General features: G+C 49.3%; 3 protein-coding genes across 15 annotated transcripts in view; all 3 read right to left on the bottom strand.

Annotated features, from left to right (window-relative positions):
* Positions 1–41: 41 nt before the first annotated feature.
* Positions 42–11,213, bottom strand: TMEM25 (transmembrane protein 25). Of its 4 annotated transcripts, none has more exons than XM_065570331.1 (9): positions 11,072–11,213; positions 10,021–10,153; positions 9,249–9,560; positions 7,872–8,162; positions 5,026–5,157; positions 4,815–4,845; positions 3,994–4,094; positions 3,595–3,681; positions 42–2,101 (listed from the first exon to the last, which is right to left on the bottom strand). In XM_065570331.1, exons 2-9 carry the CDS (start codon positions 10,109–10,111, stop codon positions 2,028–2,030), a joined length of 1,119 nt encoding a protein of 372 aa, XP_065426403.1. In that variant the 5' UTR covers positions 10,112–10,153; positions 11,072–11,213; the 3' UTR covers positions 42–2,027. The 4 variants fall into 4 exon arrangements, with proteins under 4 accessions (XP_065426403.1, XP_065426404.1, XP_005299835.2 ...); XM_065570332.1 differs by having other exon boundaries at positions 3,604–3,681; XM_005299778.5 differs by lacking the exon at positions 11,072–11,213 and adding an exon at positions 10,574–10,853.
* A 949-nt stretch (positions 11,214–12,162) lies between these two features.
* On the bottom strand, positions 12,163–15,919 carry TTC36 (tetratricopeptide repeat domain 36). The gene is made up of 3 exons (XM_005299777.5): positions 15,740–15,919; positions 14,263–14,451; positions 12,163–13,309 (listed from the first exon to the last, which is right to left on the bottom strand). Exons 1-3 carry the CDS (start codon positions 15,852–15,854, stop codon positions 13,053–13,055), a joined length of 561 nt encoding a protein of 186 aa, XP_005299834.1. The 5' UTR covers positions 15,855–15,919; the 3' UTR covers positions 12,163–13,052.
* A 2,711-nt stretch (positions 15,920–18,630) lies between these two features.
* The window catches only part of KMT2A (lysine methyltransferase 2A), an 89,390-nt gene continuing 80,507 nt past the window's right edge, over positions 18,631–27,513 (bottom strand). For 7 of the 10 annotated variants that reach the window (XM_005299774.5, XM_065570267.1, XM_042851807.2 and 4 more), the window contains 5 exons: positions 26,650–26,824; positions 26,062–26,169; positions 25,451–25,534; positions 24,915–25,044; positions 18,631–23,716 (listed from right to left, as the gene is read on the bottom strand). In XM_005299774.5, coding sequence (XP_005299831.2) covers positions 23,441–23,716; positions 24,915–25,044; positions 25,451–25,534; positions 26,062–26,169; positions 26,650–26,824 — 773 coding nt within the window. In that variant the 3' untranslated portion in view covers positions 18,631–23,440. The remainder of the gene's footprint in view (positions 23,717–24,914; positions 25,045–25,450; positions 25,535–26,061; positions 26,170–26,649; positions 26,825–27,513) is intronic. The other 3 variants (XM_008165574.4, XM_065570265.1, XM_042851809.2) reach the window with 3 other exon arrangements.

Here is a 27,513-nt window from a genome sequence, read left to right as displayed (position 1 = left end):
TTGGGAGAGAAGACAGATCACCAGAAATAACCAGCCACCGCTACAGACAATTATTTGGTTTATTGCTGTTGGAAGAAATTTCCAGACACTGTTGAGTCAGTGCTCTGAAAGAGATCCTTGGGGTGAGGACCACCTAAGGCTCCCTCATTAAAGCAGCTACAACAAGGTAAGTAAGTCCCTCCATCCCATCAACTCCTGCCAGAGACATAGCAGCATTCAACTCAATGTAGAAAGAGCTCTGCATTACACTTTGATTATAGCATTTTATTCTTAAGTGCCTAAGTTACATAAAAACATGCCTCAGCTAACAATGCAGCATCTTAAAACAACTAACTGAGCTAACACCTGCTAGATAATTTGATGCATAGCTTAATATATTACTCAGAGGCTGGACAGCCTGCATGGCTAGATGTATTTATTTCCACCAGCACCTCTATTTGTGCTTATTCGGTCGTCTTGGCATGAGAGAAGGATCACAAATGGGAGTCTCCCAGGAAAGAATTGCTCTTTCCAGATGCACATTGATGGAGAGAGAGAGTTGCCCTAGCAAGACACACAGATCATAAGCAAGACACTAACTAAGCAAAGGCTAAAAAACCTCAAAGCCGTCCTAATGCCCAGGTGCTGCAGCAACTCTGGCCTGGAGGAATTGCACAGCAGTTATTGCAATGGATGGTTAGGGTCTGCAGTGGTTTTTCACATAGAAATGTCCTGTGTGCGCTGCAGTGTCCAGGTTCAGAGGGGTGAAGAATTAGAGTGATAACTACCCTCAGGCACACCCATACCTATCCCTTGTCCACAGGGGAATTGCATGAGTGTAACTGAGGACAGAGCAGGGATACATCTCTCCTAAATGTTCTTTTCAAAGATTATGAACTTCCCTTTATTACTCTAGTTCTTCTCCAGGAGACAGCTGTGGGCTCCAAGCAGAAACTACCCCATGTTCTTTCTCACAAAGAGGTTGATTATGGGATAACCAGAAGCAGCCCAGCACTGCTCTCCCAAGGTAGGGCTGGAGTTAACTGGAGGCTGAGAAGCACCAGGGGGTACTTGCACTCTTTTGGTGTTCCCTCATCCCAAACTGGTGAGGTTTACTTTTCCCTATCAGGGTGAGTACACAGAACTAGAGCAGCTCACTAATAATGGCCTCAGTGCTTGCTGTTTTGGGTTTCAGCACTATACCGCTCCTGGAGTGCTTCTCCCCTCCCAGCCCCATGGGGAGACAAGTCTGTTCCATCTCCCACTGTATGATATGATCCTCAACACACACAGGACAGGCCATGTTTTCCAAAGTGGTCCCTAATTTTTGAAGCCTAGCTTGGAACACCTAGAGCCTGATCTTCTGGGTTTCCTACCACCCCAAGCAGCACATCAGGAGCCACTGGGCTTATGTACTTGGCCAGGCCTGAGAGGGAATGTCTGACTGATTGAGATTGGAGTTTGGGCAAGCCAGGCTTCCTGCCAATCCCCCCTCCTCACATGCTTCCCTAAGATGCTGACATTACCTCACCCTCTTCCACTCCCAGCAGTTTCAGACTCCTCACAGGAGCTCCAGAACGCAGCCCTGATCCATTCAGAGATGGACATAGCTGGGTGCTCCCATGACTGAGTAGACATGAAATGACCATGGCTGTTACATGTATGAATTTCTCTTGCTCCTGGACAGGCGAACAGGCCATTCCCACTCTTGGTGCTCCACCTGCCCTACAGCACACTGGAGAGTTCTTAAAAATCAGACTCCATGCTGTTTTAGGTGAGACTAGCTAACCTACTCAAGTGCAAGAGCAGAAGAGCCCAGAGATCCTTGGGGTAGGATGGCGTGGAAGACCTGCCGTCACAGGAACTTTCTCACCTGGAGTTCTGGTGGTGGTTACATGGAGAGCTTGTTCTGAGCTGGCTGCTGTAGTCTGGGATCCTGGGGAGAACAGCAGCTCCTGGATGGGTCTGCAGTGCTGATGGATCAGTGGACTCATCCCAGGAGACTGAGGGAGACCCTGGACCCCCACAGGAGTGTCCTGCCTACACATTCACAGCCAGATCTCATCACTGCTCATGCTGGACACTTTGTAAATGTTCCCAACCATCGGGAACCGGCCGAAACCTGGAGGACAAAAGAAATCCCATTACAAGGGCCCTGCTGCACAGTCAGCCCAGGTTGTGGGTCAGGGGATGCAGGTGGTACACTGTTCCCAGGCTCGCTAAAGCCCCAACTCTCGGCCATTTCAAAGTGTATCATGCAAGTTGCCTACCAGCCCCTCCACTTTCAGCCCATTTTAGTATTTAAGTTAAATAGGTTTGAATAATGACAATCTATGCAAAGATCTAAACATGTAAATTAAATAATATTAAGAAGATAAGACCAGCCCTACGGGATCAGACCCACAGGCGCCCACTCTGTGGGTGCTCCAGGGCTGGAGACCCCTGGAAAAAAAATAGTGGGTGCTCAGCACCCAACAGCAGCCCTGCCAATCACCTCCTCCCTCTCCCCCGGTGCCTGCTGATCACCAGCAAGTGGGAGGAGCACAGGCAGGGCGTGCTAGGTGGAGGAGACGGAACGGGGGGTCCATCTAGCCCAGTATCCTGTCTTCCGACAGTGGCCAATGCCAGGTGCCCCAGAGGGAATGAACAGAACAGGTAATCATCAAGTGATCCATCCCATTGCCCATTCCCAGCTTTGGGAAAACAGGCTAGGGACACCCTCCCTGCCCTAATAGCCATTGATGGACCTATCCTCCATTAATTTATCTAGTTCTTTTTTGAACTCTGTTATAGTCTTGGCCCTCACAACATCCTCTGGCAAACAGTTCTACAGGTTGACTGTGCATTGTGTGAAGAAATACTTCCTTTAGTTTGTTTTAAACCTGCTGCCTATTAATTTCATTTGGTGACCACCACCCCCAGTTCTTGCGTTATAGAATCATAGAACTGGAAGGGATCTCGAGAGGTCATCTAGTCCAGTCACCTGCACTCAAGACTAAGAATTAGCTAGACCATCCCTGACAGGTGTTTGTCCAACCTGTTCTTAAAAATCCCCACTGATGGAGATTCCACAACCTCCCTAGGCAATTTATTCCAGTGCTTAACCACCCTGACAGTTAGGAAGTTTTTCCTAATGTCCAACCTAAACCTCCCTTGCTGCAATTTAAGCCTATTGCTTCTTGTCCTATCCTCTGAGGTTAACAATAATAATTTTTCTCCCTCCTCCTTGTAACAACCTTTTATGTATTTGAAAACTGTTATGTCCTCTCTCAGTCTTCACAAACCCAATTTTTTCAGTCTTCCCTTATAGGTCATGTTTTCTAGACCTTTAATCATTTTTGTTGCTCTTCTCTGGACTTTCTCCAATTTGTACACATCTTGCCTGAAATTGGTGCCCAGAACTGGATACAATACTCCAGTTGAGGCCTAATCAGCGTGGAGTAGAGCGGAAGACTTACTTCCTGTGTCTTGCTTACCACACTTCTGCTAATACATCCCAGAATGATGAGCTGACACTGCACCCAGTAGTGAGCCATTTGCACTAGTCCATCACAGGCTGGAACCACCTTTCCCAGATCCACTCCCGGCCCCTAGAGAGCTGCCCAGACTTGTTACCTCTATTACCAAGGCCCAGGCTGTTCTCTGGCTCTGATAGGGCATCGTCCTTCCGCTCAGTCTGGATTCCTGCGTCTCCACGGCTGGCTGTCAGGGGAAGGTGGTGTTTGGAGTGAGGAGGAGTCACACGCATTGTGTCCACATGTCTGTACTGCCCCCATCAGAACTGGGACTCCCCTACCTGGGGATACCGGTCCAGTCCCAGCCCCCCCTCCAAATGCAGCAGGGACCCAGCCCAAAGTACAGACCTACAATCAAAGGGGAAGCCGCTGCCCCAGACAGATGCAGGAAAAGCTCACACTGGGTCAATGGGAAATCCCACCCCATCTGCTATGGGCAGCTGCGCCCAGCTCAGAAGGGACATCCCTCTGAACTGCCCAGTTCTGGTAAGGAACACACCTTTGGCCTCCTGTGTGAGGTCATTGAGCTGCAGGTTGGATGGGAGGGACATGTTCTCTCGTGGCAGTCGCACGCTGCTCAGCTTCAGGTTGTTGGAATCGCTGCAACAAGAACGAAGACTGAATGGCTGCAAGATCCCCCTCCAGTGGCACAGCACATACTGCAGTGCAGGCCTCTTGCCCAGAGGTCCTGCCCGCAGGTCATGCCTATGTGGCAGTAGATTTGGCTCATTCCGGGCTGGGCTGGCCCTCAGCCCCTGCTCCTACATCCATGTCCCATGGAACCAGCGCTGCTCGAGGGGGGAGGTCTGGCTAGGGAGCCCTGCCCGCCTGGCAGGGACTGACACTGTCCCCAGACAGCAGCTGGGGCCCCTCTGTGAAGTGAGTTGGCAGGAGTCAGTCTAGCTCCCAAGGGCGCAAATTACAGTCCGCTCCAGCTGGCCCTCCAGGACTCCCCTCTTGCCCCTACACAGGGTCTCCAAGGCGGGGCAGGGCATGGGTGCCCGGGCTGGCCCTGCTCTGGGGATAGAGGACGCCAATCTCCAGTACTGTGAATCTGGCACCTTGCAACACCACCAAACTTACCCCAGCCCCAGGGGCCACCACATGGAACTGAGCCAATCCCCACATGCTCCTAGTAGACCCTCCCCAAAAACTGCACATGCCAAAGCAGTGAAGGGGTTAAAGAGACAGGCACAGGTGTGTGGTGGGGGTTTGCAGGCTGTTCAGTGAGGGTGGAGGAGGGGGATAAATAAGGCACTTTTACCCCTCCACCACGTACTGTCAGAACAGACCCCACAGCGAGGGGCAGGGGTGGGTTACCTCGGAGGCGGCGGTGTAGGTCCAGAGAGCCCTGGCAAAGAAGAGAGAGAGCGTTAGGGGCAAAGTTGGCATCCTGGCCTTTACACAGAGCTGGGCGCGGCAGGGGCACCCGGGCCCATAACCCAAGCAGTTGGGGGAGGGAGCACTCCCAGGCCCAAAGAAAAGCCCTGGTGTCCAGGGCACCGGCAATGCAAGGACACGTCCCTCTCACCTGACGCCTTCTTCCCCTTCCTCCAGACGACACAGATGATGAGGGTGTTGAGGCAGACGAGAGTCCCCAGTGCCAAGGCTCCTCCAACGATGATGGCCAGGAGGGGCAGCTCCACACGGGTATCCAGGAGACCTGTACCAGAGCCAGGCACCCGCATTAGAGACCTCTAGACGCAGCACACACAGGCCTACGCCACCCCCGGGCTTGCTCACTGGCCATTCCCATATGGCACCAGAGGCTGTCTGGCATATATGAACCTGTGATGGGGGAGCCATAGATTCCAAGGCCAGGAATGGCCATGGTGATCATCTAGTCTGACTTTATAACACAGGCCAGGGAACTTGCCCCAAATAATTCCCAGAGCAGTGATGGAGAATCCACCACAACCCCTGCTAAATTGTTCCAGTGCTTAATTACTCTCACCGTTAAACAGGGACATCTTATTTCCACTCTGAATTTGTCTAGCTTCAACTTCCAGCCCTTGGATCTTGTCCTCTCTCTCTCTGGTAGACTGAAGGGCCCATTATTAAATATTTGCTCCCCATGTACATATTTATAGACCGCAATCGAGTCACCCCTTAACCGTCTCTTTGTTAAGCTAAATAAATAGTGCTCTTTGAGTCTATCCCTATAAAACATGTTTTCTAGTCCTTTAATCATTCTGATGGCTCTTCTCTGACCCGTCTCCAATTTATCAACATCCCCCTTGAATTGCGGACACCAGAACTGGACACAGGATTCCAGCAGCAGTCGCACCAGTGCCAAACACAGAGGTTAAATCTCTACTCCTACTCAAGATTCCCCTATTTATGCATGCCAAGATCTCATTAGCATTTTTGGCCACAGCATCACACTAGTAGCTCATGTTCAGCTTAGGACCCTCTGTTGCTTTTTACAGATTCAGACTAACACGGCTACCCCTCTGATACGTGTTCAGCTGATTATCCACCATGACTCCCAAGTGTTTTTCAGAGGCACTGCTTCCCAGGCTAGAGTCCCCCGTCCTGTAAGTATGGGCTGCACTCTTTGCTCCTAGATGGATACATTTACCCGTATTAAAATGTATATTTTGTTTGCTTGCACCCAGTTTACCAAGCGATCCAGATTGCTCTGAACCAGTGACCTGTCCTTTTCATTGTTTATCACTCCCCCAATATTTTTTAGGTCACCTGCAAACTTTATCAGTGATGATTTTATGTTTTCTTCCAGGACACTGATAAAAATGTTAAACAGCGTAGGGCCAAGGGAACCGGTCCCTGCAGGACCCCACCGGAAACACACATTGTTGATGATGATTCCCCATTTACAATTACATTTTGAGACCCATCAGTTAGCCAGTTTTTAATCCATTTACTGTGTGCTATGTTAATTTTATATTATTCTACTTTTTTTTTTTTAATCAAAATGTCATGCAGTACCAAGTTAAATGCCTTACAGAAGTCTATTTCGTCAATACTATTACGTTTATCAACCAAATTTGTAATCTCATCAAAAAAAGATATCAAGTGATTTGACAGGATCTATTTTCCAATATACCCATGTTGATTTGCATTAATTACATCCTTCTTTAATTCTTTATTAATCAAGTCCCATATTAGCCACTGCATTGTCCGGCCCAAGATCGATGTCAGGTTGACAGGCTTACAATCACCTGGGTTGCCCCATTTAATCTTTTTTTTTTAATTGGTACATTAGCTTTCTCCTAGTCTTCTGGAACTTCCCCAGTGCTCCAAGCCTTATTGGAAATAAACATAAATAGTTCAGTGAGCTCCTCAGCCAATTTATTACAATTTTCTGGATGCAAGTTATCTGGACCTGATTATTTAAAAATGTCTAGCTTCTGTTTAACATTCTCCAGAGATATTAGTGGAATGGAAAGAGTGTTATCATCACCATGTGAGGAGACTATATCATCTGTTTTTCCTCCAAATACAGAACAGAAATATTTATTGAACACTTCTGCCTTATCTGCATTATTACTGATAATTTTACCATTTCCATCTAGCAGTGGACTGATATAATTGTTAGGATTCTTTTTATTCCTAATATATTTTTAAAGTCCTTAAGGAGAAATCTGTGGCCAGCAGAGTTGTGTCCTTTTGCTTCCCTTATTAATTTTCTACAATTCTTAACTTCTGATTTATAGTCATTATTATTAACTTCCCCTTTCTTCCATTTGTTTTATATATGTGCCTAAAAGCCCACAAGGAAGAACACCATGTTGGTTAAAAAAACGACCTGGTTTAAAGGTCGTTTTTTTAACCAACACGGTGTTCTTCCTTGTGGGCTTCTAGGCATCTAGTAAGGTGTTGTTAACGTATTCCCAACTATCATTCACATTTTTTCTTCCTCTCAGCTGATTTGGCTCATAATTGCTCTCAGCTGTGGGACGTTGCGCTTCAGAAGGATAACATGAGTCTCTACATTCACTACCCAGTTCCCCCAAGGTGGAGCAGGGAGCGTCAAGCACAGCTGGGCTCCTCTGTAAAATTGTTCTCACAAAACAGAGATGCTTTCGGGGGGGGGGGAGGGAGTAGGATACAGGGCGTTCCCCTCCAGGAGGCCCTCCAGGTGTATATTGGGGAGACAAAGGAGGTATCAGCTCCTCTACAGGGCAGTAATAGGAAAGAAGTGTCCATCCCCACAAGCTCTTAGAACATCCAGTTCCCCATGGACATCCCCTCACTCAGGTACTTGTCCCACAGCCCTGCTTGCACAGACTGCAGCCTCTCCCACCCTTGCTGGATTTGTGAATCACCTCAGACCAAGACGAGATGTGGGGGAAGGGCCCTGATTCTGCAATGCTCTCCAGCCCCAGTGCCCAACTCCCAGAGGGTCCCACCTACCCGGCGGCAGGATGGAGGAGTTGGTGATGCCCACATTGTTGGCTGCGGTGAAAGAGAAGTTCTTGGCCACGCTGCTGAGCTGCACCTGCACGGTATGGTTGGTCAGCCAGGGGTAGCTCTTGGTGTCCAGGATGAGGAAGTCAGACGTATTCATCATCACGTGCCCATCCTGATCTATCCAGGTGATGCTGGCTGGGGGGTTGGCCCGCACCAGGACAAAGAGAACCATGAGGAGACCCGGGTCCTTGGCCTCCTGGTACTTGGCGTTCATCGTCATGATCTCCGGTTTAACTGGGCAAGAAAGGACACAAACCAAATGTGTATAAGACAAAGCTGGCCCCTGGTCTTGAACCTAGTGAATGCTGACCCTGGAGAGGCAGCAGGGTCTAGCAGTTAGAGCTGGGGACAGGGAGTGGGGTCTAGTGGTTAGAGCAGGGATCTGGGGGTCAGGGCTCACGGCTGTGGGCTGGGAGCAGGGACTTATGAGCTATGGGGCAGGGTTCTGCCAGAGTTGAATTTGGCCTCTTGTCTCAGCGATGGGAGGGAAAACCCATAATTTCATGTTTGTGCAGCATTTTAATGAGGAGGCTTCGTTATTATTAGTGCCAGATTCAGGTCAGTGTCCTGTGTTCTCTGCACATCTGACTACGAGGTGCGGGGCTCAAATCCCTCAGGTGCTGGCAGCACAGAGCGCCTGAGGGCCCCAATTAGCTGCTAATGAGAATAATGATGACAGCCTCCTTGCAACTGGCCAGGGCATCCAGAGCACTGCACAATTAACCCCTTCCAATCCAGCCCCTGCTCTGGCTGCCTCCTTGGTCCAGACACACAAGCATGGGTGGGAAGGAAGCCTCTCCCATTCCATCGTGTCTAAGTGCCTGGGACTTGGCTGGAGAAAGTGCAGGAGGGGCCTTGTTAGCCTCTCTGTTCAGGGGAGCTGAGCCCAACCCTTTCTCAGATCTCCAGCGAAATACATCTGGTGGAGCCCAGGGTACTGTGTCTACCTCAGAGCTCTGTATGACCAGCTGCCTCTGCTTGGGGTGCGAGCCAGGACTGAGGAACAGCAGCAAAGCTGGGGGCTTATGGAAGGGCTGGAATAGTGGGGTCAGGATTGAGGGGCACAGGCAGAGCTTGGGAGGAGAGAAGGGGCAGGGCTGGACTAGCCAGGGGCCATGGCTTGGAATCAAGGGGTACTAGCAGAGCTGTAGAGGGAAAGAAGGGGCATGGCTGGAATAGCAGAGGGGCTGCAAGATGGGATTAAGGTGTGTGTTGTGGGGAGGGGTGCCCCTTGGTCTCTCCTCTAACGAGTTCTCTGAACGAAGGACCTGGCTCGCACGGAGCAGGAGCCCTGGCAAAGCCCAAGGAGCCGGCCCTTACACTGCACGTTGAGGAGCACCGAGGCGTTGGAGGTCTTGCCAGAGGCCGGGTCTGTCAGTGAGCAGTTCAGTTCCCTGTCTGCGCGCTGTGCCGTCACTGTGAAAGTGCTGGAGCTCTGCTCAAAGGCCTCCGCCAAGGTGGTCAACACTGTGGAACCATTGGTCTCCTGCTTCTTGCCATTCAGGTACCAGGTGAGCATGGGCACGGCCTGCCAGCTGTCCACCTGGCAGGTGAAGTCCCGGCTCTCATCCTCCTGCATGGTGCTCACCAACAGTGACTGCCCGTTAATCTTGGGATCTGGTTCCCCCAGCCCTGCCAGGGAATCAGGAGGGAAAAGCCATCAAAGCAGCACACTTGAGCCAGGAGCTCATCCTATGAACCACCCCCCCCCCCCTCCGCTCCATACACGCCAGGGATCCATGTCACCAACACAAAAACAGGCTCTAGGTGGCTGGACCAAGTCCCTGGAGGCTGAATCTAAGCGGGGCTGCTTTGAGCTGGCTGAGACAGCCGCTGGGGAGCTGGGCCGGCCTGGGCCCAGGACGCTGCAGCAGACCAGGTAAGGGAGTCTTGGTAGGCAGGGCCTCCAGGAGCCTCCTGCCTCACAGCCAATGCAGAGGGCTAGGTTTGGCACCTGTTCACTCTGTTTCAGGGGGCCCCTCAAGGGATGGAGGCAGGGGGCAAGTCCAGTCCCAGAACTGCATGGACTCTCCATGCACAGGGCCCAGGCCTGCCCAGGGCACGGGCACTCTCCTCCACGCAAGGGCCTTACCTGAATGCACCAGCACCTCAATGTGGAGCAGCAGCAGCAGCACGTGGGAGAGGGCGGCACCGCAGCCGGCCAGGTTCCTGGCGAGCCCCATCTATGCTCTGTTCGGGTCCCCAGTTTCACCAGTGCCCCAGCGCTAGGAGAGAGTCAGATGGTACCTGAGTGCCATGGGGAGGGCGGAGCAGGGATGCCGCTCCTTGAGTGGGCTCTGAGGGAATCCCCCCACTCCTGAACTTGTGTCTGTTGCCTGCCTGGCCAAGCGAGGGGGTGATCACCTAGCTAACACCTGGGGCAGTGAACAGTACAGCGCGTCTGCCCATGCGTTTCTCACACATCCATCACTGGGGCACGGATGCTAGGGGATGAACTGTTGCTGTGCGGCCCCCACTACACCCTGGAGACCTCCGGGGGCCACCCCGTCACTCAGAGCGAAACCACCCAAACTGCAGGTCTGGGTCTGTCAGCACAGCCCCAGCCAGGCCTCCACCCTGGGAATTACCGGGGGCGGGTGGAGGGGGAGGTTTCACACCAAACCCCCCACGGCACACGCACTCACCTGTCCCCATGGTGCGCCTTCACGGGGCACATGCGCAGGCAGGCACACCCAGGGCTTGGCCCTCACACACGCAGCGGGCAGGGCTCGCCCACAGGGGGCACACGGGCAGGGCTCGCACACACGGGGCACACGGGCAGGGCTCGCCCACAGGGGGCACACGGGCAGGGCTCGCACACACGGGGCACACGGGCAGGGCTCGCCCACAGGGGGCACACGGGGCACACGGGCAGGGCTCGCACACACGGGGCACACGGGCAGGGCTCGCACACACGGGGCACACAGGCAGGGCTCGCACACACGGGGCACACGGGCAGGGCTCGCGCACACGGGGCACACGGGCAGGGCTCGCGCACACGGGGCACACGGGACACCTGGCGCAGAGGCGCCGGGGTGGCGCACGGGCTGCAGCCGATGCCCGGCCGGGGCCCCCCCAGCTCTGCTGCGAGCGAGCCCCGAGCACGCGGCGGCTGCAGCTCCCGGCTCGCTGCGGGCGGTTACCTGGGGGCGCTGCAGGGGCCGCGGGCAGCGTCCCGCCCATCCCGGCGGGGCGGCCCCACGACGCGGCGCGGCCCGGCGGCAGCTGCCCGGAGCTCGCGGAGCGGCCCGGCCCGGCCCTGGCTCCGCGCCCGCCCGCTGCAGTCCCAGCCTCGCTTGGGGCCGGCGCTGCAGCCTGGCTGCGACCCCATTGGCTGGAGGGTGGAGCCAAAGGCTCGACCTGACACCAATCCGAACCGGATCCGGTCACACCAGGGGCCGCTGGCTCGTGTGAACGCTTCGGTCGGATTAACTGGTGCTACTGTGATTTTACCGCACACAGTTACTATGTAAAATGCCCGTTGGGCAACCCCAGGCCAATGCTGTGGGCTAGGATGGAGCAGGCCCAGTCTCTGCCCCCTACCCGATTCTGACCTAGCTTAGAACTAGACCTTATGTTCTGGAAACAAAATGAAAAGAGGGTTAAAAACCCGTGTCAAGAGGGGTGTTTGCCATGATTTCAAGTGGGAAATGTTTGAAGCTAGACAGGCCGCGGGGGTCAGTGCTGGAGACCGAAACACAACCGCATCATGCTGGGCCCGGAGAGGGAGTGCAAGCAAATGAAAGGACAGAGTGTCCTTAAGCCACTGCCGGCCTTAGGAAAGCAATCAGTTCACAGACCACCATCGAAGAGGAAGAGAGAGAAGCCCCAGTCACGATCGAGGCCCCATTGTGTTAAGTGCTGAATGTGCACATGGAGAGAGTCCCTGCCTCAAAACGCTGTTTAAAAAGACAAGCCAAACGCATGAAGGGACCAAGGCAGAAAGACTGAGTGACTGGCCCATGATCCCACAGTGAATCCGGGCCAGAGCAGGGAATCGAATCCTGTTTCCAAAGACCCAGTCCACTGGGCTACTGTTACTGACATAGGCCAGTGTAGTTCCAGGCCCCAGCTGAGTGACATGTGAACAAGGACCTGGGGAACCGAAGAACCCAATGGCTACATTTGCTAGGGACACAGGAAGGGGCTGGGTTTTTTCAGAGCACTCTTTCATTACTACTTACATCTAAAAGTGAAAAGAACATTAATTACATCCAGACAACTGGAGCCAAGCACCAGTCAAACTCGAGAGTTTATTTGGGATAGGGAAGAACAGTGCCCAAGCTGAAGCAGGGTCAGCTCTTCTCTGGAGCAGGCAAGTGAGAGAAATGGCCGCAGGGGAGGCCTGTCCTGAATATGGTGTGATTCTGAGCCACTCATGAGGTTCTAACGCTTTACTAGAAACGACAATGCTTCTGGGGAGGAAGTGGCTTGTGCTGGTTTGTACACAGTGGCCCATCTCCTGGGGAGGCCCTGCCAGGTGGCTCACCTGCCTGGAGGCCTCATCTGGGAACCAGCCTGTGACAAAGACACTGCAGATCATGCCCTGTGCCAGGCCAGCAGAGGCTGCCAGGATTGAGATGCCTCAGGCTCTGCAAAAGACAAACTTCCCCACAAACATCTGGCCATTGCTCAGGATGCACCAATCTAGACCAGTGGTTCTTAACCAGGGGGCCGCAAGCAGGTTTGAGGAGGTCTGCCAAGCATGGCTGGCATTAGAATTTCTAGGGCCCAGGGCAGAAAACCAAAGCCCTGACGCACAGGACTGCAGCCCAGGGTCCTGAGCCCCACCACCTGCGGCTGAAGCCGAAGCCTGAGCAACTTAGCTTTGCAGGGCCCCCTGTGGCACAGGGCCCCGGACAATTTCCCTGTTTGCTACCTGCTAACGGCAGCCCCGGCTTTTATACGCAGAAAAAGTTGTGGTGGCACAGTTGGACCATGGAGTTTTTATTGGGGAGGAGGGGGGGCTCAAAGAAAATGGTTGAGAACCCCTGATCTAGGCTCCCCTTGCCCCAGCTCATGTGGGGTAGGTGGAGGGCATCCTGTCTGCCTGGCCCAGCAGAATGATTCATTGGCAACCCTCTCCTGACCCCTTGCCTGGACAGATGGGCTCTAGTTGCTTCCCTAGATGTCTGGATTCTGCAGCTTCCTCATCATCTCCAACAGCATCTGGTTGCAGAGCGCTGAATAGGGGTTCATCAGGACCAGCTGGTGCCGAGCAAAGGCGCTACCCAGTCTGGCTCCCTGCTCAAAATCCTGCCTGGCATCATCCTCGTGCCCCTGCAGCACCTTGATGAGACCTCGCTGCACAAAGCACTGGCATGCCGCACGGCCTGTGCCCCTGCTGAGGTGCAGGGCTGTGTCCAGGTCCTGTAGGGCACCTGTGTGGAGACAGAATGGAAGAAGGGTGAACTCTGCCTGCCCCTGGTCAGTGGAATGTGCTGGGACTCAGCTGTGGGCTCCTGGGGGTTCAGATCCATGATCAGTATGCACAGCACTAGGTACTTTCCATTGCCTTCTGTTGGAAGAGCGAAGTATTATCCCTCTCGTACAGATGGGGCACAGGGCAGTGGCCAAAGCCATCCTCGGAGTGTGTCTCAGAGCTGAGATGCTGTAACAACATTTTCAAAATAAAAAAAACAGGGTCCTTTTGTGAGGACTTGTTTTAGGGTCATGAAATGTTCATTCAATAGATAAAAAAGTACCTATTTTCTATGCTCAGAGGTGTAGCCGTGTTAGTCTTAAAGGTGCCACAGGACCTTCTGTTGCTATTTTCTATGCTGTGCACCAGCTCCTGACCCATCCACAACATGGGCAGGTTTTCAGAGGGGAGAGAGAACTTGTTCTGAATTTATCTATTATGGAACACGGACCAAGAATCATGAACACTGACTGTGAACCCCAGCGCATCTCCAGTAGTGTCTCTACTCATCTTACTCCACTCCAAACCCCGTTCATCACTCTGAAAGTGTGTTCCTGGTAAATACAGAGCAAATTCTACCCAGTGTTACTACACACTGGAACAAACAATAGGACCGAAAAAATGGGCATTTCAGGACCCACAAAAGAAAGTCCTGGGTCACAGGTACATCACATGAAACATTGGGTCACATGTCAGGATTGAACCTAGGAGTTCCTGGCTCCCAGTCCTGAGCCTAGAACCTACTTCTCTATTGTGTGCAATTCACATACGTTGTGCTGTGACTCCATTGCTGCCCATCAGACCCCACGCCTGGCCCAGTCACCCCAGAACCAGTCAGACCATCTGTTTGCTGCCCTCCCCAACGTAACTGCCAACCCAGGTGTGATGGGCACAACTCCCCTCCTCATTTACCTGCCACATCCCCTTTGAGACGAAGGGCCTGGGCACGGTTGTTGTAGCACGAGGCTCGCTCCGGAAGGAGCCGAATGGCCTGGCTGAATCTCTCAAGGGCCGTGTTCACATCTCCCGATTCAGCTGCCAAAACCCCCTGCAGCTCCAGGTCTTTGACTTGCTCCAGCAGCTCTGAGGCGAAAGCTCCATCTGTGACATGCATAAAGGAAAAGCCTCGTTTATGCAGCGCTTTGGGCAGACACCCAAAGCTTGGGAGGGGTGGGGGCGATCCCCTGTGCCAGACCAGGGCACAGTGAGGGGAGAGTCTCACCACCACCAGGCATGGGACAGGAGAGCCCACTGGAGCAGGGGGTTAATATGGGGGCTCTGAGCTAGTCTTGGGCTCTGCCTTCCTGATCCACCAAGGGTTGAGAGAGGTGCCCAGGCATGTCATGGGTTGCTGTGACAGCAGATCCCCATTGGGCAGATCCCCTTTACTGAGGCAGGAATGCAGACTGGGCAGCAGGCTGCATTTAAATCCAACATGCAGTTTAATTTCCACACACATTCAGATTCACCTAAACCTGCTGCCCCAAAGAGAGACCAGGAACCTCACTGCAAAGTGCCTGGGTCCTGGCCCCAAGGCCAAAGTGTTCAAGCTGTTCCCCAGTGAATTAGAAGAGGAACTTTCCTGTCTCCTGTGTGATCCCTTTCCACAGGACTGCCTGACCCAGGGGTGGGTCCAATGGGATCCACTCAGCACCTGATCCAGGCCTGACTCCTTGGTTATTTGTAACAATTCTGTGAGTTTGGGGGAAGGCGATGGGGCCCCGAGATGCCTGCACTGGCCGAATGTAGAAGGCAGGCTGAGGTGATCAGGCAGGTATCTGCTACCCCACCTTCTGTAATTGTGGCCCTGCTCTGGGGGCCCTCCCCCAACTCCCAGCGGCACCATTATCTGGTAAGGAGTCATAGATGCAGGGACCTGCTGTTCTCTTCTCATCTAAGTGACAGACATGCAGCATGACAAGAGGCAAGCAGGCAGCTCTCTTGCATCACTTTGTCTGCATTGTAGAGATTTCCCCCTCCAGGGCTGAGAAGAGCTTTCAGGTGCTAACTAGTGAGGGCCCTAGTCCCATAGGGTCCAGTTAGTCCAACTGGCATGTCTTTCTAGAGATCAGCATGCTCTCCTTCCAGCGCTTAGTGAGCTCTGCCCTAGCTTCCAAGCCCCTATCAGTCACTGCCAGGGGAACACTGGATCATTCCACAACATCCCTGCAACTAGTCTGGTGTAACTCCACTGACTTCTCTTGGATTACAGCAGTGCCATTGTTCACAATGAAGACAGTTCTTCCCTTCATTAACCAGTGCCAGCGCACACCTCCTCAATGGCAAAGTCCGCCACTGGAAGGGTAAATCACAGCCACTGCACAGACATTTAGTTACCAGCAAGAATCTGAGGCCCCAGAGGTACAACTGCTGCTGAATCAAACCTCACCTTCTCCTTGGATTGCTGCTGCCTCCTCTTCCTCATCTAACCCAGGGATATCCCCAAAAGGAGTATTGGGGTTAAAGATTGTTTGCAGAACCGCTCTGTCCTTGGCTGTAGCCATGTTTCACAGCACAGTGAGAGGCAGGAAAAGGCACCTCTAACAAGCCAGGAATGAGGTCTGGAGACACAATTGGGGACTGGCCTAAAAGCAGCCAATAGGAGTGGGGGAGGAGATGGGGGCACCGCACTGCAGAGCGGCAGGGGAAGTTAATGTTCACATGGCCCTTTGGCCAGGGACAGGATGCTAGAGGCAGATCAAGCCTCCAGAGGGCCTGTGGCTGTTAACTGCAGGCAAGGACAGGAGTGGAATTGCAGGGTCCAGACATTCAAAATGTCAAATGTGAGCTGAACTCACTAAAACCATTGCAGGCGTTGAGGTCAGTAACAGGATGTGTGGGGGAGAGGGCAGGGAAAGGGGTTCTAGCCCCACCCAAAGCACTACCAGTTTCTATTGCACAGACATGGAAATAAACTGGATGCACATTCAGGTCATTGTTAAATCTTCAGTTTTCTTACACGTCTCCTCTGACATTGGACTTTTCCCCCCTGCATACACAGCCAAAATTGTTGTCCAAGCCTGGATCCTTGACTGTCTTGGCTACAGAACCCTCTCATCTGGCTTGGACTCCTGCACCCTTACTCCCCTTGTGTCTTCACCATGCTTCTGCCAAGATGTTATCCTCGGGATTCTGACGTCAGGCCCTGAGTCCCTCTGCCAGTTCCTCCTTCACCTGTATATCAAATAAAAGATACTTGTCTTTACCTTCAAGGCAGTTCATAATGTTGCTTAGGGTTACCATACGTCCGGTTTTTCCCGGATATGTCCGGCTTTTTGGTAATCAAACCCCCGTCCGGGGGGAATTTCCAAAAAGCCGAACATGTCCGGGAAAAATACTCCCTGGCTTACCTTAGAGTGGGCGCCGGGGGCTGCTGAGCTCCCTGACTCCTGGGCTCTGTAAGAGCCGAGCTGCCTGAGTGCTACCGGCTTCGGGCAGCCCCCATGCCTCTGGACCCTGCACCCCCGGCCGGGCACTTCCGCTCCCGGGCTCCAGCTGTGCTGGGGAAGTGCCGGCCGGGGGCGCAGGGTCTGGAGGCTGCCCGGCAAACCGTGAAGCCGGTAGCGCTCAGGCAGCCCTTTTCACGTGGCTGGGAGGGAGGAGGAGGAATGCGGGGCACTCAGGGGAGGGGGCAGAGTTAGGGCGGGGACTTTGGGGAAGGGCTGGGGGTGGGAAAGGGGGCAGGGCCGGGGCCCATGGAGTGTCCTCTCTTTATTTTTTAAACATGGTAACCCTAATGTTGCTCCACTCCACTTGGTGACCTACTTACCTAAGGTGATGTCAACCTGTGTTCGCTTTGCCAGTGTTCCCAGTCTTCACTGCCCACAAAGCAGTTTCTCCCTCAGACACCTCTGTGCTGGCTTCATGCCTGAGGAAAAGCCCTGATCAAATCCCCACTGTCAGTGTCTTGTCCGCCTCAGGATGCCCCTCTGGATGGTTCTCCAGGCACCACAGCAAAGGGCATCGCTGGAGAGGTGACAAGCGGGGCCTGTTGTTCTTCCCCTTCTTTTCTTTGCCCTCAACTGAAACCAGCCATCCACCATCCATGAAACTAACCCAGCAGGGCCAATTCCTCCCCAGATTCATTGGATCCGCATTCCCTCAGTGTATCTGTGGCTGTTGGCTGGCTGGCGGTTTGTACAGTGTCCTGCAATGCGGCTCCAATCCCAACTGAGGCCTTTGGGCTCTAGCAGCATATAAACATTGATTACACTAATATAACTAACTTTCCTTCCATTAAGCTGAGTTTCATAATGCTTTGAACTAATTCTGTATCACAGGCCAAGATGACAGGGAGATGCTGAATATATGTGAATGTTTCTGTTTCCTGAAGAGCTTAGAACATGGATGCCCAATGCCACAGTAAAATCCCACACACAAGTCACAAAGTACACACACACACTCTTGGCACAGGGTCTACTTAACACCTGGGTGATTTTTACAAATGGTGTTTCACTTGTTCTGTGACCATGAGGGATCAAGGACTTGGGAGGGACGAGGCCTCCTTCCTCACCCTTCAATAGCTCACTCTCCATTACTACTGCTGCCTGCACCATCATCTCCGTAAGCAACTCTGCTCGATATCCCAGAGCTTTCAGAAGCCAATTCAAAATTGCCTTGTTTTTAGCTTCTTCCCTCTCTACATACCTTTTGCCTGAGCCACTTGCATCCCTTCATACAACGTCAGCCACGCTACTGCAGGAAACTCCTCTTCAGCTCCTGGCAAAGGTAAAGGGAGCTCGAATTCCACACCACCCATTCTCAAACCTCCCAAGCACGGTTTTCTCCCGTCTGTACCTTCTAATTTTTATTTCATGACATCACTGCATGCCCTTATGTTTCAAGGTTACCTGTCAAGAACCATCCCCTTTTGAGGCAGGGACTCATTTCTTTCGCAGCGCACCAGTCAGATCTATGGCACTACAACGCAAATAGTAATAATGAAGCCACATGATACCCATGTGCCTTTTCTGAAGAAAGGGTGATTCATATGATGAGGCTGAGCGATGGTGGCACTGGAACACCTCCTCCTCTCCAGCTTTTTAAAAATAAAGTAAATCAAGAGTCACCCTCTGCAGCAATAAACTTGACATGTTTATTAATTAAACTATCACTTAAATAAAAAAAAGTGCATAGAAAATAAACATGTTTAAAAACTCCTTTTTGTTTTTTACAACTATATACACTTTTTTATTTTTACATTCAGTCTTTCGCAGAGCTTTCAGCATTGTTTTTTAACTATTAAAGTATTTCCTTCGTCCCTGTGACAGGGAGTTAACACTGATGTACTTTAGACATTTCCTTTTTTCTTTTTTTTTTCCTTTTTTTTTTAAAACCAGAAGCTTGGAAGAACACAAGAAAGAAAGAAATAAAAGATCTGTTATACATGATAAGTTGTTGAGAAATGTATTATTTCTAGAACATAACCTTGCCATTGTAGAGCTTTTTTTTTTTTTTTTTTTGAACAATTATTCACCTATCTGTATTTACCAAAGAGACTGTTAAGTTTAATAAAAGAAACACCACAAGTATAGTTCTTGGTTGATAGACAAAGCTACAGTACCTTGTTAAAAAGATACCAGGAAAGCACAGAACACATTTTTCCCTATATGCAGGTGGTACCCCAACATTCATAACCAAAAAAAAAAAAAATTCCAAAAAACAAAAAAACAAGTTGTACAAGTACTGACTGGTAACACTGAAGGTCAGAAAAATCCTCAAGCAGGGAAACTACGGGCTAAGTATTTCATTTCTGCAGCAAGCTCCTGAATGCGAATGCTGTCACTCTTCAGGCTGAGGTGTTCTGCACTAGTGCCAAGCAAGCCCCCTTCAGTTTACATTTGTTAACCCAGAAGTACACAGCTTGATTATTTTTCCTGCCTTTGTTAGCAACTGTAACACAATCCTTATCTATAGTGTTAAGAGAATTAAAAGCCATGGACCGATACTGAACTAGGCTTCATTACACGGTGCATTACTATATTAGTTCCTATATATATCATATTTATAGTTATAAAAAAAAAAACTCGCAAATGTGTTGAGTATGGACCAGTAGTATGGGTTTGAATGGCATGATTCTGCACAAAGACCATCTTGCTGAAGAACCTGGTATTGCTTGGAAATGAAAGTAAATGAAATAAAAAGATTATACCCAGCCCTTTGCAATGACCCGCTTTTCCTTTAAAAAAATTGGTTTGTACAAATAAAAATAAATGCCTTAAGGTTTGACTTTTAGTATTTTCAGATATCATGATCTATGTCAGTCCTTATAAAATATACATTCATATACGAGGAAGCTGCATTGTGCTCACTATTAGCCTGGGCAGGACAGGGTTAAAGGGCACATAGGCCTGTGTCTTACAGATGAATCATTGAAAACTTAAATACTAGCTGCCAAGGCTTCTCCCCACCTTCCTTTTATTTGTTTAAAACTGTAAGTGACTGAAAACCTCTGTGCTGGAGATAGACTGGTGAGAACAATGGAAGTGGGGAGCCAAGGGGACCCCTGGCCCAGCCTGTAAGTCAGCACAATTCAGCTTCTCTGGTTTACAGACAGTTTCACTGGCCACAGTGGCTGCTAGTTAAGGCAGCCACAACAGGTATAGCAGCAAAGCATTCAGTGAGCTGGACCTTCTACCAAATTCTAGCCTGATCCATTTGCGCTCTCAGTCCTCACGGTAGAGGAAATTTCTAGTGCCTGGTTCTCAGAGGGACTCAGGTGGTATCTCTCTTCTGTTTTCTCCTTTACTTATTTTTCCCCCTCTTCTTGATTTTTTTCCTAAGGGAGTTTGTGGGAGCAGTGTTTCCTGATCAGAGCTTGCTCTTAGTGTGGATTTCTGGTGAGGACTCAATTTTGCTTATTAAATAGCTGATAGCTACACAGATTTTTGGCAAGAGACAAGAATGGGATTGTTGTCAGCTGCAGAGGCTAATTCTCTGCCAGATTAAGGGATATCAGCAGGAGGGAGAAGGGGGAAAATGATTGAACTAGACCATTCTGAAGTTAAAATTCACCGGTGTGTCCAGCACTGGAACTGTCCCCCAGCACTGCCACGAAGAGCTGCATCTAGGGACTCTGAGCTGAGATTGCCCCAGACATGCTTTCTGGTCTCTCAGTGTGTGTGCATTCCCAAACTGTCAGTGCATCAAATCATTTCAGTAACACGTGCAGCTTTGACTTTGATTTTTCCTTTAAAAAAAGTTTTACAAAATAATAATCACACAGTGCAATAAAAAAAGGAAACAGCAATTCCTGACCCTTCTGAGTGCTGCATTTCATTCTCAGGTCAGAGGAAGAGGTCTGTGGGGTTGAATGGCACAGATACATAGTGCTAGACTGTGAGCGCTAGGAGTTATTAGTCAATGCTGTCCAATTTCCATAGGTGGCTGCTGACGCTGTTTCATAGCAGCCTTTCAATTTGCTAATTCAGCAAATTGTAGATGGCCTGTCCACAGGGACAGATGAGAGAGGAGTACATTATGATTTTACTGTTCAAAGGAAAAATTCATATGTTTCCAAGTGAGAGGCACTCAGGGCTGAGAAGTGCATTGGTGGGTGCAAATCCCACACCTGTTCCTAACAATGATGGTGAACAAAGGCAGGACTGTGGTTCTATTGCTTTGCTCAATTTCCACAGGACCAAGTTTCTCTGGCTGAAGAGTTGAGAATTTTCCGAGAATGAAAACCCACTCTGTCTCTTTATCCAGTGAAGCTGCTTTAGAAACACAGTAGTGAGTGATGGGAAGTTGGCTTTCCCTGCTACCAATCACAGTCCTGGGCTTAAGTTAAAGTGATCTCTCCAGAGGTGCAGGGACCACTCACGCTCAGTAAGTATCCTGGCAGGATCAGTGAATTACTGAGGAGGACATGTCTGCTCTGCAAGATTCAAATAGAAAGAGCAAGGTGGAAAAATTCGTATTTCCTGCCATATTCCTAATTCTGAGCTCTGAACAAACTAATGGAAAAAAGTAAAGATAGCGATTATTACCCCCTCTCCTTCACCTTTCTATAAACAGAACAGTGGCATGTGTCAAGGCAGAATCATGCCTCTTTCTGCCCAGCGGTAGGAAAACTGTACCAAAAAATGTTAACACAGATGTTCAAATAAAGTTCCACTGAGTCAAACTCCTCCTGAGTTGGGTGATTGTTCCCCATGCCCTCTCCCTTGACAAATCAATATAATTAAGGTTCAGCCAAAGCTTCCAGGAAACAGTTACTTAAGTCAACAAGGGAGAACAAGATTAAAAGTAAAATAAAAATAAAAGTATCCCTCTCTCAGGAGGAAGGATCAGACTATGTCCAGCCAGATATTTCCTATAACCATCCTATGAAAATAAAAAAATTATTAAAAACAGATTATCTTAAATTAGGATAATACCACTGTTTAAAAATAGCCTTGTCATAAGTGCTTTTCCCTATGAAGTGCTTCTCATAGAAAAATATACAAAATATATTTACATTTATAAAACCTTAAATACTACACTGTAAACAGAACAGAGTAAAATCCAATCACTTAATTTAATAGGGTTGGGGCTCTTTTTTTTTTTTTTTTTTCCCCTCTTTTGGATCCAAAAGGGGGGAAGTTATCCCGCTTGAACCAGGACTAGTGTCATTCTGTTTTGCTTTTTAAATGGATTTACTATTTCACTCAGGTGGGTTTAATTGTGGCAGTTGCAAACTGGTTTCCTAAAAACATTTTTAAATGCTACAAGGAGTATGCTCAGACTGTTAGTGTTTGGCCTTGCATGTCTACTGAGCTTTTAAAACCCCCTTTTGGTGCCTATTCCTATGTCTTACAAGGAAGATTGACGTAACCGTAACCTAGAAATGGATCTAGAGAGAGGGATGTGCTTAGAGAAATCACTCATTTGCCTGATTCATTTATCCTACTACATTATTTAAACCACGTGAGCAGAGCTTCTCCAGTTGCAATCTCTGCAAACCGCCTTTGCTGGTTTCTGTCTGGGAGCACGGGCTGGCTATCAGAGCTGCTCTCCATTTCGGACAGCTGCAGGTCCTGCTTCTCGGCTCATGGATCTCCATTGCTTGGGCAGGTCAGAGGTAGGAAGCAGATCTCTCCCTAGACCAAAGAAGAGTGCCGATTTCTGACGGCAGAAACATGGGAGAAGAGTTGTTCCTACTCTACAAAGGACTTAATTACTGAAACAAGGCCTTTGCTGACAAGGATTTCCACTTTGGGTTGTAAATCCTGAAGAGTGAATCACTGTAATCAGTTGGCATAAACCCAACACAGCCCCTTCCTTTACTAAAATAGCTAGGAACTCTCTCATACAAAAACAGGAATTTCAGAGGAAAATGCTACTGAAACCCTTTTCAGTTCACTTACAGGCTGCTGTAGGTTACCCTAGTCTTATTTACTCTTCCCAGGCCCCAATAAAGGACAGACCAACCAAGAGAAATGCACTGGGGCCACCTATGGCTGCTCTAAGAAGTCGGATAAGACCCAGCCTGCTCACAAATAGTGTTTTGGAAATGCATGGTGGAAGGAACCAGACACTCAGAACATCCTTCATGGAGCTGGTTGATGGGATACAGTCTCTCTCCTGAGGAAAAGCTCAGTCAAGTACTGTGCTTTTTTAAATTATGACACAGCAAGCGAAGGAAACTGAAAACCCCACATTGCCGTTCCTGGCAAAGCTGGTCACAGAGTCCTGACAAACCAGAAACAACAAAGGACAAAATCTGAGGCCTCTACCCACATATGGGTTTTGGTCTGTTTTGCCTCATCCATCCACCCTTCCCCCTCTCCCGCTCACTATCCCACAATGACAAATACAGGGGGGGGGGGGGGAGAAGAAGGAAAGGGGGGGAAGTGGAAAAAGTATAACAATCATATTGAGGATCTTCTCTGATCATCCGTGTCTTTCACAAAAGATAAGTGTGCGCATGTGAGACATGAAGATGTGGACTCTGGCGGAGAAGCGCAGCCATCACTTACGTCCCTGAGCCCCCGTCAATCTTCATTTCCGTCTCTGTCCTCCCCTCTCCCCCCAAAAGGCGGGAAGGAAATGCATTGTAACTTTGGTTCGCCCCAGGCCCTTCAGGGCTCACTCACAGCTAATGAAAGTTTTAGTTTAAGAATTTCCTGCACTTCTTGGCGCCACAGTTACAAGGCAGTTTGTTGCTGGCGTCTTCAATGGGGAATTTGTAGTCATACGTGAGTTCCTCCCCGCGGTAGATTTTGCGCATGGCGAAGATGACGATGTGTTTCTGGCCATCAATGTTGATTACACGGGAGTAACAGTTGGGCTCACATGAGTGGTTGATGAAGCGGGCTGCATTTCCGTGCATAGTGGCATCTACCACTTCGGAGTCATCAATGCGGAACATGTAGCAGCCAATCCCCTGGGCATGGAGGAAAGAAAGGCATTTAGAGTTCAGGGAAGCCAAGAGTCCTCTCCCCTGCCTGGAGTTTCAGGAGATTGTTTATTACCATAACTAAACAAGAGAAATCAAAATATAGTTGGTGTGGAACCATGATCTCCTTAGAATCCTGCAGCCACTCTTCAGTTATAAGGTACTTGCTTGAGCCATTTTATCCTCATACCCTTTGAATCCACAGTGCTGATGCAGGGCTCAAATATTTCCTAAGCCCTTGGAGGAAGCAAAGGAAGTGATGCTAGAGCTCCAGTCAGTGCTGGAAAAACTGGGAAGTCTAGAACCCCAAACTACAGAGTTCAGGTGCAATTTTCACGCCTATTGCACGATACATTTACTTGACTCCCTTTAACCCACCCTTGCACCCACACAGACACATCTATGCCCCTTGCAATCCCCACAGACCCAGTCTGGCCAGGCTCGGGGCCCATTCTCTACGAACTGCTGCTGGAGGTCATAACACTGCATTGCAACTGGAAGTCACTAGTTTTAAAGTCACCACAAACATGTTTTGGCTCTGTCCGAAAGCACTTGGGATGTCACAATGTGAAACTTCTCTCTTTTTCATAATTATTTTCAGTTCAACATTATTCTGCTAATGTCTACGTCAACACAAACAGAAAAGAGTCTTCAAGAAGAAATTGCTGATATGTATAGGAGAAGTTGCCAACAATGGGCATTTAATTCAGGCCTTCTCCAAAGCAAACACACATCAGAATGTAAAATTTGTTTGGCCTCTACAATTTATGTTGTCAGACGAATTATCTAGTGGTTTGAGCACAGGAATGGCAGCCAGAAACTCTTCCGTTCTAATCTTGGCTATGACACCAATCCCCTCTCTGAACTGGGGCAAACAGCTTAGCTCCTCTGCCTTCATTTCCCCATCTATACTCCTTATCCCACAGAGGGTTGTGAGGATCAGCTGTTTGTACAGTACACTGAAGATTATTAGCACTTACATAGTACTCCTATTTTATAGGACTCCACACATTAGGGCATATATTTTTTCCATAGTTACACAGGGTTTCAGTTCCATAACCCCTGTGAAAGACAATTATCAGTTTCCTCTTGGGAATGCCCCCTTCAGCTCGCCAACCAGAGAAAAGTGCTGTGAATGGGTTTAATTGTGCCTTTTACAAACGTTGATGAAAGCCACAGAACTCACCTTGCTGTCATAATACTTCTCTCGTTTGTCAGTGAGGATGGAGCGAATAACATTGCCTGAATATTCAATCACCATCTCACCTGCATCAATGTTCCTTTTGCAGAATAGGCCCCGGCCATGGATGGGAGACCTAGTAACAAGGTAAGAGAATAGATCAACCAATGCAACTGGACCATGTTGTATCAACTGAAGATCAGAAAACCTTAGCACACAGGCTAACTCTTCATCAACGGACGAAGGGTTTGACTCTCCTCACTGTGTTTTTATCATATGCAAGTAACCTAAATCTTTTTAGCTTCCCTTCCCACCCCAGAAATAAACGCCTGAGCTATCACCAAGGTGAGCTGGCAGGAATAAGTGGTTTGTTCTGAGGATCAGCTTTGTAAAGATTTGACCTGAAAACAAAGAAAGGGAAGAGACGAAGGGGGAGAGAGAACTCTTTCCCTTCAACGTTCCAGTCGGACTTTAGAAAGGGTTTTCAATTTTTAATCACCTTCTGCCCTAGACAGAGTTAAAGCACCAGAGTAAAACCATACCTGTAGACACCAACTGCCTCCTTGGAGGTCTTCTTCAAGTGTCGGAATCGCATGGGCATTGGCAGATCCATACTAGTTGCCCTCCTAGAACAAAGAGACACTGCTAAGTGATCACCTTTATTCGAGAGCCCATGCCAAGCGTTAGTCGGTATAGTTTCAAAAATACTAACATTTAGTCACTGTGACACTGCAGCCCAATGCCCACTGAGAAAGCAACCAAGTTTAATACAGTGTATTTTTCTATAAATATTATGTTATAAAGCTGTTCTTAATTCAACCTCAGATCTCAGACAAACTCCTTACTGCTAACCAGCTCTCCTCTTCTGCAAATTTAATATAAGTAAAGTAAACTTTTTTGCCTTATTCTCCCAGAATGCTGATCAGAACATCCTGCAGTAGCATGAAAACAGATTAGAGAGGGGCTGGCCATGTTCAGTAGCCAGCCCCCCTGCTAATGCAGGATTGTCCTCTACAATCTGTTTTCTAGTGTTTTGTACATTTAAAGTTGTAACACCACACCTCCAGGTGCAATAGACAAGACCAAAATATTTGGCTTTTCTTCTTAGTACCCTCCCCTTTTCCCTTTTGGAGACATAAATCCAGTTGCATACCGAGCAGACTTCAGCTGCACTTCCTCCTCTTCCTCATCATTGGGGTTGTATTCTGGTGGCTGTCGGTGTTTAGAAGCCAGGAAATTGAACATATCAAATGCTGACTTCCTGGAGGGCAAAGCACATGTGTATTACTGGCAAAGTTAGTTTTCAACAATATCTTGGCTGCTGCAAGGGCTATGTGTGTCGGTTACTCTATCACTTCTCTGGCCTAACTTTCACTTCCTTCTCAGTGATTCATGCTCACCTCAGGTGCTGATCAAAGCTGTGTAAGGCAGCAACATCAAATAAACAATCTTTAGGATTGTGAATGGAAGTGGTAAAGTGGGCAGTCTTATTAATTTCAATTTCCTACTGCTTGGCAAAGCTAAGAGCAACAGAAGAAGTACTAGAGCTGCATGCAGACTCAGGAATATACAGGCCATCAGTTTACATTTGGAAGATACCATTAACCTATAATCTTGTTTTTAGTTTAAAGCTTAAATTTTGTAGAAGTTTACAGTTTATTCCCCCTCACTTGCAAGGGAAAGTCTCTTACGCTGGCTAGTAGACAGGTCAAGTCCCGCCCATCAGAAAGCTCACACTTACCTGAGGTGGACTTCTGCCCTAGCAGAGCCATGGGGATTCAATGGGGGTTCATTGGTCTCCTCTGGTTTGTGGAACCTAAATTTATAATTGTGGCAATGCTTTGCTCCATAAAGCTGCTCAATCAGGAACACAACAGCGTCATGGATAATCCCCAGCATCCTCAAACCATTCACACCTAGAACAAGGACAAAAGGAAATGGTAAGAAATTACGAGACAGTGAAGACAGGCAGCCTGGAAAATAAACCAGCCCATTAGAAACCAGTGGAAGCTCCTGCCAGAGCCCTGCATTAGCTACATTGTTTGATTTCTAATGAGAACTTAAAATAAAAATTCTTTTGTTTCAGTCTCTGCATCAAGACCTATCCCCAGTTCAGCAACTAGCAGATGAACTACAATCATCTAGGACAGTGGCTTTTACATAGTGATTAAGTTGGTCAGAATGCCAACTCCTATAACAGATGTATAAACTATGCCTAACTAATAAAAAACCCACACTGGAGCTTATAGGGTAACTCTGGGCATTCCACTTGTATGCTATGCAGTTACATTAGTGCTTCATAGACTTTAAGGTCAGACGGGACTATCATGATCTCTAGTCTGACCTCCTGCACACTGTAGGCCACAGATCCTCACTCACCCACTCCTATAATAGACCTCTAACTTCTGGCTGAGTTACTGAAGCCCTCAAATCATGGTTTAAAGACTTCAAGTTACAGAAAATCCAACACTTACACTAGTTTAAACCTGCAAGTGACCAGTGCTCCATGCTGCAGAGGAAGGCGAACCCCCCTCCCCCCCCGCCCCCAGGATCTCTGCCAATCTGACCCAGGGGAAAATTCCTTCCTGGCCCTAAATATGGGGAT

Source organism: Chrysemys picta, chromosome 16 (genome assembly GCF_011386835.1).
Source record: "Chrysemys picta bellii isolate R12L10 chromosome 16, ASM1138683v2, whole genome shotgun sequence".
NCBI lineage: Eukaryota > Metazoa > Chordata > Testudines > Emydidae > Chrysemys > Chrysemys picta.
The sequence above is the reverse complement of the archived record's forward strand: the minus strand, read 5'-3'. Positions and strand labels throughout refer to the sequence as shown.

Bases quoted from the DNA above. Each gene is read 5' to 3' on its own strand.
- TTC36 (XM_005299777.5), bottom strand. From the start codon at position 15,854: ATGGCTACAGCCAAGGACAGAGCGGTTCTGCAAACAATCTTTAACCCC. The intron at 14,452-15,739 runs GTGAGGTTTGAT...TGCATGTCACAG, and splicing joins AGCAGCAATCCAAGGAGAAG to ATGGAGCTTTCGCCTCAGAG. The intron at 13,310-14,262 runs GTAAATGAGGAG...GTCTCCACACAG, and splicing joins TCTCAAAGGGGATGTGGCAG to GTGCCCTACAGGACCTGGAC.
- TMEM25 (XM_065570331.1), bottom strand. From the start codon at position 10,111: ATGGGGCTCGCCAGGAACCTGGCCGGCTGCGGTGCCGCCCTCTCCCAC. The intron at 5,158-7,871 runs GTAGGTGGGACC...GCTCTGGTACAG, and splicing joins CTCCTCCATCCTGCCGCCGG to GTCTCCTGGATACCCGTGTG. The intron at 4,095-4,814 runs GTAACCCACCCC...TTCTTGTTGCAG, and splicing joins CCTACACCGCCGCCTCCGAG to CGATTCCAACAACCTGAAGC.